This window comes from Musca autumnalis, unplaced genomic scaffold (genome assembly GCF_047663935.1).
Source record: "Musca autumnalis isolate F117 unplaced genomic scaffold, ASM4766393v1 scaffold_5, whole genome shotgun sequence".
Taxonomy (NCBI): Eukaryota; Metazoa; Arthropoda; class Insecta; order Diptera; family Muscidae; genus Musca; species Musca autumnalis.
The window spans coordinates 4,654,344-4,670,928 of record NW_027412088.1 but is presented as its reverse complement, the minus strand read 5'-3'; the positions used below and the strand labels follow the sequence as shown (position 1 = coordinate 4,670,928).

The following is a 16,585-nucleotide window of genomic DNA, read 5'->3' as shown; positions in this document are numbered from 1 at the left end:
ATACATTCCACAATACCATTCCAACTATTGCATAGCCCATTATGCTTTGCCCTTTGTCACCGGTAGTGACGATAAGATTAGGGGAACGTGTAATGCATTGTTAATGGGTGACCAAGTGCAGTTCGATAGTGTCATTCAAAATTGATTGTTTTGGGTTTTCACACCATGGAATGAGATGTGAAGCAAGTGCATAGGTATGAATGAGAAAAAATAAAAATCTTAGGATTGATCTTATAAAGCGACCAATATGAAAATATTTTGAAGGTGTTGATGTTGCACTGTGTTTTTTTTTTGAGTTATATCTTTTTATATTTTCTGCATTAGCATCATAAATGATTATACCATAATAAAAAAACATACATATCTAAAATCGGTCTCTACTACTTGTGGATTATATATAAACGTGGATTAACATTTAAAAATTTTTGGAGCTGTTAGGCAGGATTGAGAGCTGAAACCTTTATAATACCTGCCTATAAAAAAAGCCTTTTGCGGTAAAAGAAGTTTGAGACAAATAAGAGTTCTTCGATGCCCTTAACTTCATTATGTCAAACGATTTTGAAATGTGTTATCCCCATAAAAAAGATAAAAATAATCAGAGAAGTATATATTTAATTGTATAGTTGGGAAAAATATGAGAAATCGCGCGTGCCATTTTAGCGAATATTTTCGAACTTTTGTGGGGGGGAAGTATCGGAAGGAGTGGACCTATAAGCACCACCTTCGAATTTCTTCTAATATTCGAAGAAATATTATAATATCCAAAGTGTGAACGAATGCAGTATTCGGTTCGAGCTCTCCAGCCACTACATATGGTGCCATAGGGGTTTTTACAACCTTCGGGCTGTTTTCTCAAGAAGTATGGACTTGCCCCTGAAAAAACTTTTACTGTCGTAAGTGAGGCAGCGAGTGCAAGTTGCTTCAACAAGAACTAAAGTGATTCGAGAGCAGGTCTTGAAGTGAATTTATCTAAAATTTTGTGTGGGAGGTACCCGACGGAGTGGACAAATATAGTCCATATTCGAACCTGATCTATATCTGGTAGATATATTAGGATGTGTAAAGTATGGATCATATCGGTCACTTGTTGGGCAGGTACCTGAAGGAGTGGACCGAACTCAAACTAAGTTTGCACAAAATATTTCGAAGGCCACATTTTGGGCCGAATCGGCAGATTCGTTCGAGAGTTATCTTGCGCTCCAACCACTACACACGGTGTCATAGGAGTTTTTTTGTACCTTTCAGGCTATTTTCTCAGGAAGTATGGACTTGCCCATGATGAAACTTATAGCGTCGTATGGGGGCAGTGAATAAAAGTTTCTACAACAAAAATCAAAGCGATCCGAGAGCAGGTCCTATACTGAACTTTTCCGAAATTTTGTGTGGGAGGTACCCGAAGGAGTGGACCGATATAACCCATCTTCGAACTTATACTAAGTTTGAACAAAATATTACGAAATCCAAATTTTGGACCGAATCGGTTGATACGTTCGAGAGTTATCGTGCGCTCCAGCCAGCCAGACAGACGGACGGACATGGCTAAATCAACTCCAAATTGTCTGAAACACATTTCGTCCAAATATACTTTGGGTCTAAAACCATTATTTCGATGAGGCACATTTTGCCCGTATTTTTGAAAATTTAACATAGTTGAAGCCAAGGTTTACCCTTTTAGAACACGCGACTTGTGATTGTATATTATACAAATTAAATGTTTTTGGCTAAAATGAGATGTTTTTGGACGTGGCAAAAATATTGGCATCAAAAGTTCATTTGCGTGGAAGCTGTGGCTATATTTATGTTAAAAAAAATAGGTAAAAATGGGTTGAAGCCATCGTGTCTTTTTTTGATTTCTCTTGATTTGTGAAACTTTTTCGATTTTCATGTCAAAGTAAAAGTAGAGGCAAACTAAATAAGGAATATCTCAGTAATGTATTACCTTTCAAAATTTGATCTGCTTCTACCATTAGATGATGCTGACATTTTAAGCCAGATTTACAGTGTTTTTTGACATTTTCTTCTAATTGGAATACCTCGTACTCCATTGCACATTTTGGTTTTTTACGTTTCGGATCCAATAAATCATTACCCGTGAAAATCCATCTACTAAAACGCGTGTTACGAGAAATTCCAAAGTAGAAAAATCACCTAAAATTGTTTTTGAAAATATCGCGTATTTTATCGCGTTTTTTGCGTTTCGTTTCCACTGCAATAAAACAACTGGTACAGCATCTTCGTTTTAGCGGAGACAGAGATTTGAAAACTTCAATGATAAGGGAGCTACATTCATTTTATCCCAAACAGTGTGGGATGCTACATCCACGGTTCTTGATTGATCTTCTTGAAATAGATATATATCGATGTAGATTTTCATGGTGGACATTGAAATCGGATGCGGACAAAAATTGTATTCACTTTGCTTAAATTAGCGATATTTTATAGGTTTTTTAGTGCTCAGAAGCAGCCGATGCTACATCTTAGCCTCCAAATTAAATTTCGAAAAATATATACAAATTAAAAGATATGGTCTTGCTGTACATGAAAATCACATGCGTACAAAATGATTTTGATAATTACGCGATTTACACGTATTTTAAAATGCATATAAATTAAAATGGATTATTTGACCTGTATTTCATTTTCAGAAGTAAAGTAAAATCCGTATATTTAAATGGGAGATTTAAGCAAAATGAAGGAAGTATTCCTATAGATTTTGCCAAAATTTTGTGCTACATAATGAATGTGAAAAAATATTTTTTCAAACAAAAAATTATTTATTTAACCAAAATATGTGTTTATTTTGGCTGTGAAATCCAAACTATAATACCAATCTTTATGATTTTAGTCTCATTTGATTCGCCGTGAAGTTTTGCTTCCATATGAATTTTTTCGTAATTTTATAGGGGGTAAATGGACCTTTATTTTGAAAAAAGTTGACTTAAATGTTGAGGGTAGAAATACACTGTGCAACACGAAAATTATTAACCATATTCTGACACCGCAGCCTGATAGATGACCAAAAAAGATAGGACACGTGTCTCGCCGTTTTTTCGTATCTCATCAAATTTCGCGGTTATAAGCCTCCATAGGTTTGAGGATTTGTTGTAAAACGAGTCATTTAGTCAGGACTATATCTTCCAAACCGTTAAGATATTTGAATTAATCTCAGAGGCAAAGTGGTAGCTTTTGTCTTAAAGAACAAAAATTGTGAACACATAAAATCCATCAAACTTCATCTGCAAGGTCAAAATCACCATGGTCAAATTTCTTTTGAAAATTTTTCTCATGTTTTGTTATACAGCTATCAAACCGATCAAATTTGAAGCAAACAACCAACCAAAAAAATGTACCTCAGATCTCAATAAACATCTTTCTAGAATATACGAACTCTGTGGAAACGGCTTTTAATGGCCAAAATAGCTAAACAAATGCGAATTTTATCCTCTTTTCTCGGTTTACGCTCCATAGAAACTAAACCGTTCAAAATTCAAGAAAACAATCAACCACAATAGTCTAGCAAAGGCATCAATAAACAACTTTCTGGAACATGCGAAATGTCTGTGAACGGTTCTTAATGGTAAAAATAACAAAATACTTTTGAAAATATTCAATTTTTACACTTTTTTTCCGATTCTGGTCCACAGGTACGTATCGCCCAAAAATTAAGGATACCGTCAACCACAAAAATGTACCTAAGATTTCAATAAACAACTTTTTAAAATATATAAAGATTCTAGGAATGATTCTTAGGGCTGAAATTCACGAACAATTAAATTATTTTTAACATTCCCCCTGCTCAGGTTTGGAAATAATATACTGTTAAAAACTCAAGGAGATTTGAAAGGTTTGTTATTTACGTACCTGAACAGGAAAGAATGATCTAAAATAATCGAATTTTGAACTTGAATAATCGTTCCTAGAATCTTCATTTGTTCTAAAAACTTGTTTGTTGAAGTCTAAGGTATATTTTTGTAGTTGACTGTATCCTTAATTTTTGGGCGGTTGCGTATCTTTGGACCAGAATCGGACAAAAAAGTGTAAAAATTGAATATTTTCAAAAGTATTTTGCTATTTTTACCATTAAGAACCGTTCATAGACATAGACATTTCGCATGTTCCAGAAAGTTGTTTATTGATGTCTTTGCTACACTATTGTGGTTGATTGTTTTCTTGAATTTTGAACGGTTAAGCTTCTATGGAGCAGAAGCCGAGAAAAGAGGATAAAAATCGCAATTGTTTTGCTTTTTTGACCATTAAGATACGTTTCTACAGAGTTCGTATATTCTAGAAAGATGTTTATTGAGATCTGAGGTACATTTTTGTGGTTGGTTGTTTGCTTCAAATTTGATCGGTTTGATAGCTGTATAACAAAACTTGAGAAAAAATGTGATTTTGACCTTGCAGATGAAGTTTGATGGATTATATGTGTCCAGAATTTTTGTTCTTTAAGACAAAAGCTACAACTTTGCCACTGAGATTAATTCAAATTTCCTAACGGTTTGGACGATATAGTCCTGACTAAATTACCCTTTTCACAACAAAGCCTTAAACCTTTGGAGGCCTATAACCGCGAAAGTTGATGAGGGAAAAACGGCGAGACACGTGTCTTCTCATTTTTGGTGTTCTATCACACTGTGGAGTCAGAATATGGTTAATAAAACATGACTCAAAAAATTACACACAGTGATATGGAAATTAAACACCTACTGGAGAAGCTGGAATACTGAATTTTTGGGTACTGTATTCTTTACCGAGCAAAATAGTATGCGAAATCGGGTTCAGGGACATAATAATGATTGGGAAGACATCCCCACCGATATCATTAGGAAATACTTAATAGTCATTATTCTGAAAGTCAGTAAAAAGGATCCAGAAAACTCAAACAAATTTGACTATCACCATTACAAAGGCCAGATCATGACATATTAATTTTATTTGTGTAAATTGATGATGTAATATAAGAACACTAAACTGATAAAAACGTCGGGCCAAAATCCTGATATCAACCCTTATAAATTTTTTGGATCCACTTTAAGAAAAAAACTCGAAAAAGGTCCTCCAACGAAAGATCAAGATTTACTAAAAATTAGGGAACTAGTACCCTCAGTGTATAAGATGCCGAGACTTAAATTTGGGTTAACTAAGCTCATTAAAGCTCTAATGAATGTCCAAAGTGGATAGGTAACTCATTAAGACACAAAACTTTGGTAATTCTTCAAGAAATAGATTTGGTAATTTTTGCAATTCTTTTATTGTTACTTCCATGTAGTAGGCAATTCTTATTTTGCCCGTATTCATCATAAATAGCAAATAAACTATGCATATTTCGACGAAGTATTCTTTTGAGGACCAATTGCAAGAGATTTGCACAAAAACCCGTATAATTTTTACATAATTTATACCAATAAACGAACAATTAATATAAAATTTTCTGCAATTTTGGTTTTTGCAATATATTTGTTGCCCAACTGTATGCATATCGTCTGTCCCGCAAGGTCGTAAGTCCATTTCTAATGGAAACCGCGAAATGTCGTAAGTCCAATTTTAGTAAGAAAATGCCGTAAAATCTACATTTTGAAAGTATGCAATCGCCAATGTAATTCAGATTTAAGAGGAATCCGTAGTAATAGAATATACATACAGTCAGAGTCAAAAGAAAGTTTACACCTCACAAAAAGTTTTTAATAGCATAATTTCACCGGTATAGGGATATAATACATATAACATATAAATACAGTTTTTTTAAATCTTTAGTGGTGAATTAAAATCCAGAAAATATTAGGCCTTGCATAAGCTTAATTATGAAATAAATGAAGATTGATAAAATAACCCAAAATTTTAAGAGTCAAAAGAAAGTTTACATTCTTGCCAAAAGTAAAACATTTTCTTATTTCTTTAGCTTGATATGCCTTTATTTAGGCTTTTTAACTTATTTTGATCCTATTCGAGTGTCTAAATAGTAAATCCACCAGAATTTTGGGTAAATCCGGTGATTATACCCCATTGGACCCGTAGTACAGTTTTCGGGCAATTTTGGCAATATATAGGGCTTTATTTAACTTTCTTTCGAATTTTTTCGGTGAGTACTCAATGGATTTGAGGTCTACAGACTACAGTGAGTGATCCTAGATGCATGGGAGTAAAATATAGCAATATGTTATTCATAAATATGGGCGAAGCCTTCATAGCCCTGCCCAAATATCAGACCCCCCTTTGATATAAGCCCCATTTCAGTTCACTAGGATCTGTAATCTCGTGTCAATACGAGTATCTGATATTGTTCTTGTATCCTTGAAATCCTACAAACTATTTCTTTGAACAACGCTTCTGTCAGGCACCCGATGAACATACATATATAAGACACTCCATCAAGTTTGATTCTGTATACAACATTTTCAGCGTTGAAAGCTTCGTACAAATTTTTCGAAAGTTGTGGCATATTTTGCGACCAAATATGTGAAAATGGTTATGAAAATAGAAAAATACATTTTCCCAAACTATGTTTGGTGAAAAATGTCCAACCCTGTTGAAAATTATGAACAAAGCTTTTAACGGTGAAAATGTTGTATACAGAATCAAATTTGATGGAGTGTCCTATATATGTTTATCGGGTACCTGATATCAGCGGGGTTCAAAGAAACAGTTTATATGGGTTCAAAGTTACGAAAACAATATCATATGCTCATATTGACACGAGATTAATGACCCTAGTGAACTGAAATGAGGCCTATGCCAAAGGGGGGTCTGACATTTGGGCAGGGATATGAATGCTTCGCCCATATTTATGAATAACATGTTGCTATATTTTACTCCCGTGCATCAAGGATCACTCTTTGTATTCTCTAAACCTCGAATCCATTAAGTGTTTACCAAAAAATTCGAAAGAAAGTTAAATAGAGCCCTCTTTATTGCCAAAACAGCCCTAAAGCAATACTACGGGCCCAATGGGGGGTTATCACCGGATTTCACCAAAATAGAGGTCAATTTATTATTTAGACACTTGAAAAGAATCAAAATAAGGTAAAAAGCCAGAATGAAGGCATGTTAACCTAAAGAATTAAAAAACTGTCCTACTTTTGGCAAGAGTGTAAACTTTCTTTTGACTCTTAAAATTTTGGGTTATTTTATCAGTCTTCATTTATTTCATAATTAAGCTTATGCAAGGCCTAATATTTTCTAGATTTTAATTCACCACTAAACACTTAAAAAAACTGCATTTATGTTTTATATTTATTGTATACCTATACCGGTGTTATTATGATATTAACAACTTTTTGTGAGGTGTAAACTTTCTTTTGACTCTGACTGTACATACAAATTTAGATTTACATTTGATAGCTTTTTCCTCGAGAAGAAGTGCACTGTCCCAGCTTATCGATTGTTGATGGTTGGTTGGTTAACATGTATAGAAAACATTTGGTATGCTAAAAGCTATTTGCTATAAATGTACAAATGCTTATAGTAGTTTATATTATGGAATGCAACTCTGTAAATGTTTAAGTCCGAATAAACTCCTAAATGTATGCAAAGATTTTAATGATCCAATCATATCTCAAATGATGATACGAATTTACTTTTAAGTGCAAGACATGATTTTCATGGCTCCACGAAATGTACGTTTTGTCTAAGGTATATTTCGTTAAGTCCTTTGCACGTAGTCAATAATTGACGTAGTACGTTCGGCACTTGTGTGTAAAAAATAAAAATATTATTTATACAGATTTTTATCACTAAATGAGATAATAAAGACCTTAGAATAATATTTGAACAGTTTTCTACACGACTTTTATGGCATCGCAATTGTACCCGCCGAAGGTGCGAATACGAGGGCTACTAGATAAGTTTCTGGCCTAGGCAATATCGTCCAAAAACGGCCGTTGTGCCAGAAAATATTGATGCCGTGCAAGAACTAATAATGCAAAATCGTCATGTGATATACGGTGAAATAGAGGCAGCCTTGGTAATTTTTTACACCAGCATACATTCGATATTGCATTAACACCTGTCCGTAAAAAAGGTTTTGTTATCGTTGGAACCTCCACAATTTGACAATCGCTCAAAAAAGACTCGTGTCGATTGGTGCAAAGAAATGTTGAAAAAAAAAATACGATAGCGGTGCTTCACAAGACGTTTTATACGGTCGTCACAGGTGACAGATCGTGGATCATGGGTGTAAGCGTATGAGCCTGAAACAAAACAGAAATTGACCATAGGGTCTTCGAAGACGAGGCAAATCCAACTAAAGTTGTTCATTGACGAAGCACTTCGAAACAAATGGTCGCCTGTTTCTGCGGCTAAACTGATCATATGGCGACTATTTGGCTTGAAAAACGTATGACGATAAATTCTGAGTGGTACACCACAATTTGTTTAATGTCTGATGTCTTCGAAAAGGAACAAGAAAAGTCGAATGATTGTGCACCATGATAATGTGAGCTCTTACATATCGATTCAAACCAAAGCATTTTTGACCGGAATTGATGGGTCATCCGCCGTACAGCCCTGACTTGGAACCCAATGTCTTCATTTAATTCCCGCACATCAAGAAAAAAGGCGTGGTCAACGATTTTCGTCGCCAGAAGATGCTGTTGAAGCGTTAAAAAACCATGTTTTGGATATGTCTCATCCGGAGTGGAAAAAGTGCTTGAACAATTGATTTGAGCGCTGGCAAAAGTGTATAAATCATGATGGAGAATACTTTAGAAAACAACAGAACTATTTTTGATGATAAATATTCGCTTTTCATTATTAGGTCAGAAACTTTTATAGAAGCCCCCCTAATTACATTATAGATGAAGATCCTGGAGTAGATGGAGCGAATTTTAAAAATGTATCTCTCTGCATTAATAAATGTTGAAGCTGATTTTTTTCGAAATCTTTATTCCACTGTTTCAGATAGCGATGACAATATTGCACTTGCGTTATTGTAACAGATCTTGCATTGCTCTTCTTACTGACGGCTTGATACGTCAGTGAAAAGAGCGAAGCAATAAGTCTGTCTGGTTACTTTCCCAGCAAGAATTGTCCAGCAAGAACTTTCTCAGAGAGTAAGGGGTTTTTATTCTCTTTTGCTAGAAAATTGTAAAAAGTAAACAGACACCTTCCTAGCAAAAACCAGCAAGCAAACAGCTGGCTTGCCAAAACAACAATTTGTCCGCCAATAAAGAAAGCAAACACGTTGTATTTTATTAAAAATAAAAAAGAAAATGAAACAAAAAAGTATTTTTCCACATTACAATTTTTTTCTCCATAAAACAATACAATTAGACTATGTTATTTCCACAATAAAATCGTTTTTAATGTTCACAAACATAAATCAACAACAAATTAAAAACAGGTGATTGATTGTATTCAGGAGGAAGAAGAATTGCTAGTGCTTGCTAGAAGAAATTTGTCCAGCAAGAATTTGCAAACTCTTAGAGAAAGAACTGTCAAAATGTCTCTCTCGAGTCGCTCTCTTTTGCTGGTTTTTAGTGTTAACAGCAACAATTGGTACAAATTGTTACAAAACAGCCAGAACTAATATCTGGAAGACACCGATGTTATTATTTCAGCATGTGATAAGGAAATTTTACATAAAACCCTGGAATTGTTTTAAAAAATTGTTGATGGTGATTTGGTGCAAGTTATTACTCAATTCTTCAACGACCATGCCCCAAACATGATAAAACTATATTTCTCTTTTCCATACGTATATGCCGAGTGTACTACATGTAGTACGGCCTTAAAATCTAAGTTAGAAAATATTTTTCTTTATTTTTTCTTCAGTTTTGTAATATTATCAGTAAGAATAATACTATTTTGGAAAATCACGAAAATTGCTGCATTAGTTTGCCCGTCGGCATATCCGGGTTAATTGAAAATTAGTTAATATATCTTTTGTTGTCGTAACAACAACTACAAATCAAACAACTGGTTAAAACAAATGTTGTTAAAAATTGACTGAACCGATATAAAGATTTAAGCAGAAAACACATCCAACGTTTGAGTAAAGTTTTGTGTCATTTCTCGTAGAAGAATAAAGCAAAAATTTAAACTTGGCAGCACTTTGCCTTTATTCTTCTACCAGAAATGACACAAAAAATTGGTCCAAACGTTGGATGTGTTTTGAGCTTTAATGGTGCAATAAAGAAGATTATACAGTAATAACAACTGATGTCTTCTTTTACTGTCAAAACATTTTGATTTAAATAAAAGTACTCTACAGAACATTTGTCATATTGAACAAGATAAGAAAAGATTTCCACTCTTTTCGATTTGTGGCTTTTCCTTCCCAATTTGGAATATCGTGTTTTTGATATCGACTTCCATGTATTTACTCCATCGAAACCTTGGTCTTCCAACTCTGCGGACACCACCGTATTTGTACGCCTTTTTAGCGAGTTCGTCATCGCTCGTTTTTATGACATGGCCTAGCCAACGCAATCGTTGTATTTCGTAATACCAAATATTTCTTCTTTAACAAAATATAAGTGTACAACAGTTAATTTTAAAATGTGTGAAACTTATTTTATTATTTTATTTGTTCTCCGTAGAGTTGGGCAATCTGTTCTAGTTCAAACCAGTAAGGAAATAATCAAAGTCGGTCGGGACCGACTATATGATACCCTACACCACTGTGAATAAGTGAAATATATATGGCAGCTATATCCAAATCTCGACCGATTTCAATATAATTTGCACCACTTTTTTTAGACCGAATTCCGTCATACATTCCAAATTTCATCAAAGTGGACAGATGTAGCGTGTTTGGTGCATCAAATATCTCAAATCGGCCGAACATATATATGGGAGCTCTATCACATTCTTAACTGATTTCAAAATAATTTGACACATTTATTTCTAGACCAAATTCCGATACAAGTTCCAAATTTCATCAAAATTGGGCTGATTTAACTTGTTTTGTGTATTAAACACTACACATCGGTCGAACATATTTATGAGAGCTATATTACCACAGTGGACAATGGATGCGCCCAACGTCATCCTTTTAAAAATTTAGAGAAGCAAATCACTTCTAAACATTCCGAAATTTTTCGAAATTCAACTTATTTTTGCCATATTTCGCGGTTCTTAAGGAGAACAAGGCTTATAAACACTAAATTTGGAGAAAAAGATATTTTAAAATGAGAAAAAAATGGTTATATTATGATCGAGTTTCTGAAACAAAGGACTATTCTCCACGCTTTAACTTAAGTTGAATGATTTAGTACATTTCCTAAACTTCGTTTTCCTACTTATAACAATTCCTCTAATTTGCAAGGGTAAGCTAATATTTTAGTTATAATCAAAATAATTAACATAGATGTATGCATTTCCTTAAAGTTTTACTTACTTTCCAAGTATATGCAAGAATTGCCAATAGTACCAAAATGAAGCCAATGGCCTATAGATTTCAAAACTGTTTAGAATTTTTGCGGACATTTGCGATTTGAGCAGTTATGACCAAAAGTTTTTAGGTGCTGAATTTATATTTTTTGGAATATTTTTAAGTAATTTTTTTATCATTCTTATATTTACGTTCAATATAATGTTTTTGTGCTATTAGTGATTTCTATTGTCATGGTAACTTGGAGCCGCTCTTAAAACTCGTGAAAGAAAAAACGTTTTTGGGATATTCACTTTAATAAATAATGTTTATTTTGTGAGACACCCTAATGTCGAACCACACCGAAACGAGGAGATTTTCCCCACAATGAGAACCAAACATACATTATTACAGGCAATTCTGCAGAAAAAGGTGATAAAAGAAACTTATGAAGTACCGAAAAATTAATGGTAACCCTATTGGAGACTGTGGTCAAAAGTGGACCGATATCACATTTCTTTATAAAGTGGTGTTCTGAACTCTGAGTTCATTATTAAAATCTATTCGTTTTGAATATTTGGTTAACATCTGCCGAAATAAATCGAGATATAAGGAGTATACCAAATCATGGTGGGGAGGTTTGCTATGCAGTAAGAACTCCTGAAACCGGATTACAGCAAATTCCCATGAATAATGTGTTGGTAACTGCAAAATACTTCAATTCAGGATGATTCGTTACATGGGAACCACGCGAAAACTTGGATCTAGGACTGCAATATTTTTTTAAGAGAGTTTTTAGACCATCAGGATAAAAATTTCAGTTCGATATATTAGCCAGAAGTATTTTTTGTCACACCTTCCCATGTAAGTGCCACCACCGTGCAGTGTGGTGTAGGGTATGTAGTAGTAGTAGAAACTTCTTTATTGAATAAATATTTTCTTTAAATATTTTACAATTCATTAAATTAATTTACATTTCAATTTAAGAAGTGAAATAGTTTCGCGACAATGTTAAAATACACGTCTGTCGCATGGTATTGAATAATTATACATTTAAAATAATTCATTGAGTATAAGTTGCCGATATTTATAGGATATTTTTAGGTAGTTTGTTAGTTTATTCCAATCGTCTTCTACATGTCCATCGAGTATGTTAATGATTTCCTCTTCATTTAGTGTTGGTTTCCCAAAAGTTTGTAGTCTGAATTCCCGAAGTACGGGGCAGATACCTAGGAAATGTTGCATCGTCTCAATTTCCCTCATGTTGCATATATTCTCTATTCGTGTCATCAGAATTGAATTTGTTGTAGCCTAAGGAAATCATTCCACTTCGTGCCTTTAATATCCACACCACATTTTCATAAGCGTATTTTTCGTTTAAGTAAAACTGGGCTCTGCTAGGGTTTAGATGCTTTCTCTGCAATCTTTCTTCATGAACATGAAACTTCATGTTGTTTAATAAATTACCGCTGAATTCATTCCAGCTAGCAAAATTGAGTTCTGGCCATTGCTGATTAAAATTTTGACACAAAGCGTTTAATTCTTTTGCCCAAAATATTTTTTGGGATATCGCAAGTTTCTATAGTCTGTTTGGGAGTCTATTTTGGTTATATTGAAATAATGTTCTTCCTATGTATTTTAAATGTAGACCCATTGTGTGTCTTGTGTCATGTGTGTCTTCCACACCAGTTTCTAACATCATTATGTAGTTCGGTGTAAAACTGGGAACACACAAGATTCGCTTAAGGTAATACCTTAAAACAGCGTTAACATCTTCGAAGTGCGAGTATCCCCAAACTTGAGCAGCATACGTTTGTATGGATCTACATACCGATAAGAATACTTTCCATTTAGAGTTCATATTCACATCTGATCTTCCAATAAATTGTTTCCAAGTGGCATTAATAGCGTTTTTTGCTTCATTATTTCTTGTTTGGATGTGCTTCTTGAATTTCATTTTTGGCGTGAAAGTAACACCTAAGTATTTAAATTCATTTGAGATCATTATTTCAACTCCATTATAGAACCATTTTTCATTTTTGCTTAATTTGCCACCTTTTCTGAATACCATAATTTGGGACTTAGCTAAATTCACCTCCAAACTCCACATTTTGCAATAATCTTCCAATTTGTATATCATATTTTGTAATACCTTAACATCATCTGCTAAAAGGACAATATCGTCCGCATATAAGAGAAGCCTAATATTAAGATCGCCAACAAACAATCCACCTTCAACAGATTCGTGTAAATCGTTTATATATAGTGCAAATAACAATGGTGACAGGAGGCAACCCTGTTTCACACCTTTGGTAGTTTCGAAGTACTCAGAAAGTTCTCTTCCATCCCATACAGCAGATTGTGTGGTTTTGTAGATTGTCTCTATCATTGTAGCTAGTTTGTATGATACACCAATTTGAAAGAGTTTATATATAAGGGCTTGCCTCGAGATATTGTCAAAGGCTGCTTTGAAGTCTATAAAAAATGAATAAACTTTCTTATTTTCGGCGAATTTCAGATTGACAATGGACGCTAGGTTATATATGTTATCAATCGTTGAATAATTTTTCCGGAAACCGGCTTGATGTTCGGTAAGAATGCTATGTTTCTCTACCCAATCATAAAGTCGTTTGTTTAGTAGGCCCATAAATATTTTAGCTAAGCAATTCATGAATGATATGCCTCTATAATTTGCTGGCTCGTTTGGGTTCCCCTTTTTATGTATTGGGTATATTATGGTTTTTGTAAACAAAGGTTCAATTTCTCCATTGGAATATATTTTATTGTATGTATTTAAGATTTCAATGTGTAACTCTTCAGTACCATTTATGAAAAATTCATAAGGTATTCTGTCCTCTCCTGGAGCTTTGTTAATTTTAACACTGGCCAACATTCTCTTCAACTCAAGCATATCGAAATCTCTATCTAAGTCTACAATTTCTTTATTAGACGGTGCATAATAAATGAGAGATATTTCATTGGTATTATTAAGTAACTCTTCATAATAACATTTAAACGACTCTGGAGTGATATTTGATCCAATGAGGTTTTTTTGATTACGAAGTTCCCTGGCGATTCTCCACCAATCTTTGGGGTTCGTAGTGCGGTTTAAATTGTTGGCAATAGTTGTGTAGTATGTTGATCTTTTTGAATTGCATAAGGCTTTGTATGTCTTTTGTGCAATAATGTAGAGTCTTTTGTCTGCCAGATCCTTCGATCTTCTGTAGTTTTTCAATAATTTAAAACTCTCTATTCTAGCATTATTGCAAGCCTTATCATACCATTTCTGCTTTCCTTCGAATGACAGCTCTCGGACGATCGGTTTGGAATACGATTTCTTTATGACATTGACAATTTCATCTAGGCTCATTGGTCTGGTATGTTCAGTATTACTCAAAATGGCATGAAGCTTTCTCTGGTATGTACGTTTGTTTTCCTCCTTCCACATCAACTTTGGCAGTAGCGACGTATTTTTGAAGAATTGTAGTTCAGTACTTAAATTGATAGAAACTGAAATGGGAAAATGATCCGACCATATATGATTCTCAACCTTAAATTCAACAATACTTCCAAGTATTTCATTTGACACAGCACAAATGTCATTTACTGACTCTCCCATTGCTGATAGGTAGTGTTAAACTTCCATTTTGATCCCCATTTGTAATACCATTCAATATGAGCAGGTTATAATCCTCACAAAATTGTATCAACTGGATGCCTTTTTGGTTCACCGTCTTAGGGTATGAAAAGCATGAGTGATATCCGACAGACCAATGTATGAAATTACGTGTACACAGTATTTTCATACAAACGACGGGGTCCATGGAACTGGAACTACTGAACTAGATTGTTAAACTGAAGTAGATTGGCACAATTCGAGTTCTTGGTGGATTCCTTGCAAGAAATCTACAAACAGCAAAAAAAGAGTAAGGTATGGATTCGTACCTTTAGTCCTTAAGAGGCAGCCACACCATTCCATATTCCAGAATTTAGCTTTTGCCCTTTCGTTAAGTATCGTGGTACAGCATTTGTACCTTTTAGGACTTGGAATACTTTTAGGACTTTGAAGTTTGTATATTATGGTTACCTAAATCGTCCCATCTATGAAAAGATTTTATCAGTTCATTGTTGTGGTTAAAAAAGGAATCCCAGAAAATTAATGAAAATCGGGTCAGAATTTGATATTGTTCCAATATGTATTTGACCAATTGTAGGTAATTTGGGCCCTATAACATAGGAAATATTAAAATCCGAACCGATTTTCACACATTTACGTTGGATTTGTTTTTTTTTTACAAAAACCATAAACTCATCGATTGGACAAAAATTGCGGACTTTAGAACAACAATTTACTATCGGAATAAAGATCGCTCCGGGGGTCAAGAGTAAACGTTAACCAATCGTCATAAAATTTAATATTTAATATTGTTGGATGAAATTGAAAACATTTTCCTTTTTGGGGGTCACCCTAAGTATATACATACATATGTAGATATTGATATACATATGTTTTCTCCCACATCTAAGCCCGCCTACCCTGGTTAATACAAAAAATCCACTATCTTCATTTTTCATATAATTTTATAAAAAAAAAATTGTAAAAAAGTACAAATAAATAAATTAATTAAAACTAAACAGATAAATACTTTATAAATTAAGGCGTAACTCAGTTCGATAGAAAGCCGACAGGATGTCTAGAATTCATGAATGAAAAACTTAAGTAATCCCGAAAATTCTTGTTGAGACGACTACAACGATAGCGGAACGATAGAAAAACATGGGTGTTTTAGATGCAATAACTTAAACACTGGATGACTTAAGTGCTAACAACCCCGAGCTGTTGACAGTGACCATAAGTTAGTGGGCGATGCTTCAAAGAGTACCGTAGATGGGATCGAGTGAAAGGGGGTGGTGGCAGATCTATGCCACAGCTACGTGCTGCTGTTGTCATTGAACATGACTTTATTAATCCAAGGCACAAATTTCTGAATGTTGGTGTAGACACCCGGTAAATGTTCACGTCCACAACCGATACCCCACGAGACCAAACCAATTAAAGTTTTACGACCATCAAGGGTTAGGGTCAGGGGCCCACCAGAATCTCCTTGGCAGGAATCACGACCACCTTCTTTGTAGCCAGCGCAGAGGAATACATCATGAATGGCTTCACGTCTACCGGCAGCACGGAACCAACGTTGGCAGCGATCATTGGACAACACCTCTACATCAACTTCCTGCAATACATAAATGTAATTTTTTTTGATTAAAAAAGAAATA

At 34.3% G+C, this 16,585-nt stretch overlaps 1 protein-coding gene and 1 long non-coding RNA gene across 4 annotated transcripts in view; one reads left to right on the top strand and one right to left on the bottom strand.

The window, feature by feature from the left end:
- The window catches only part of LOC141404851 (uncharacterized), a 312,536-nt gene that overhangs the window by 162,915 nt on the left and 133,036 nt on the right, over positions 1–16,585 (top strand). The window lies entirely within an intron of this gene.
- Positions 15,882–16,585, bottom strand: part of LOC141405774 (serine proteinase stubble) — a 39,534-nt gene continuing 38,830 nt past the window's right edge. For all 3 annotated transcript variants that reach the window (XM_073990465.1, XM_073990464.1, XM_073990466.1), the window contains one exon: positions 15,882–16,542. In XM_073990465.1, the coding sequence (XP_073846566.1) occupies positions 16,240–16,542 (303 nt within the window). In that variant the 3' untranslated portion in view covers positions 15,882–16,239. The remainder of the gene's footprint in view (positions 16,543–16,585) is intronic.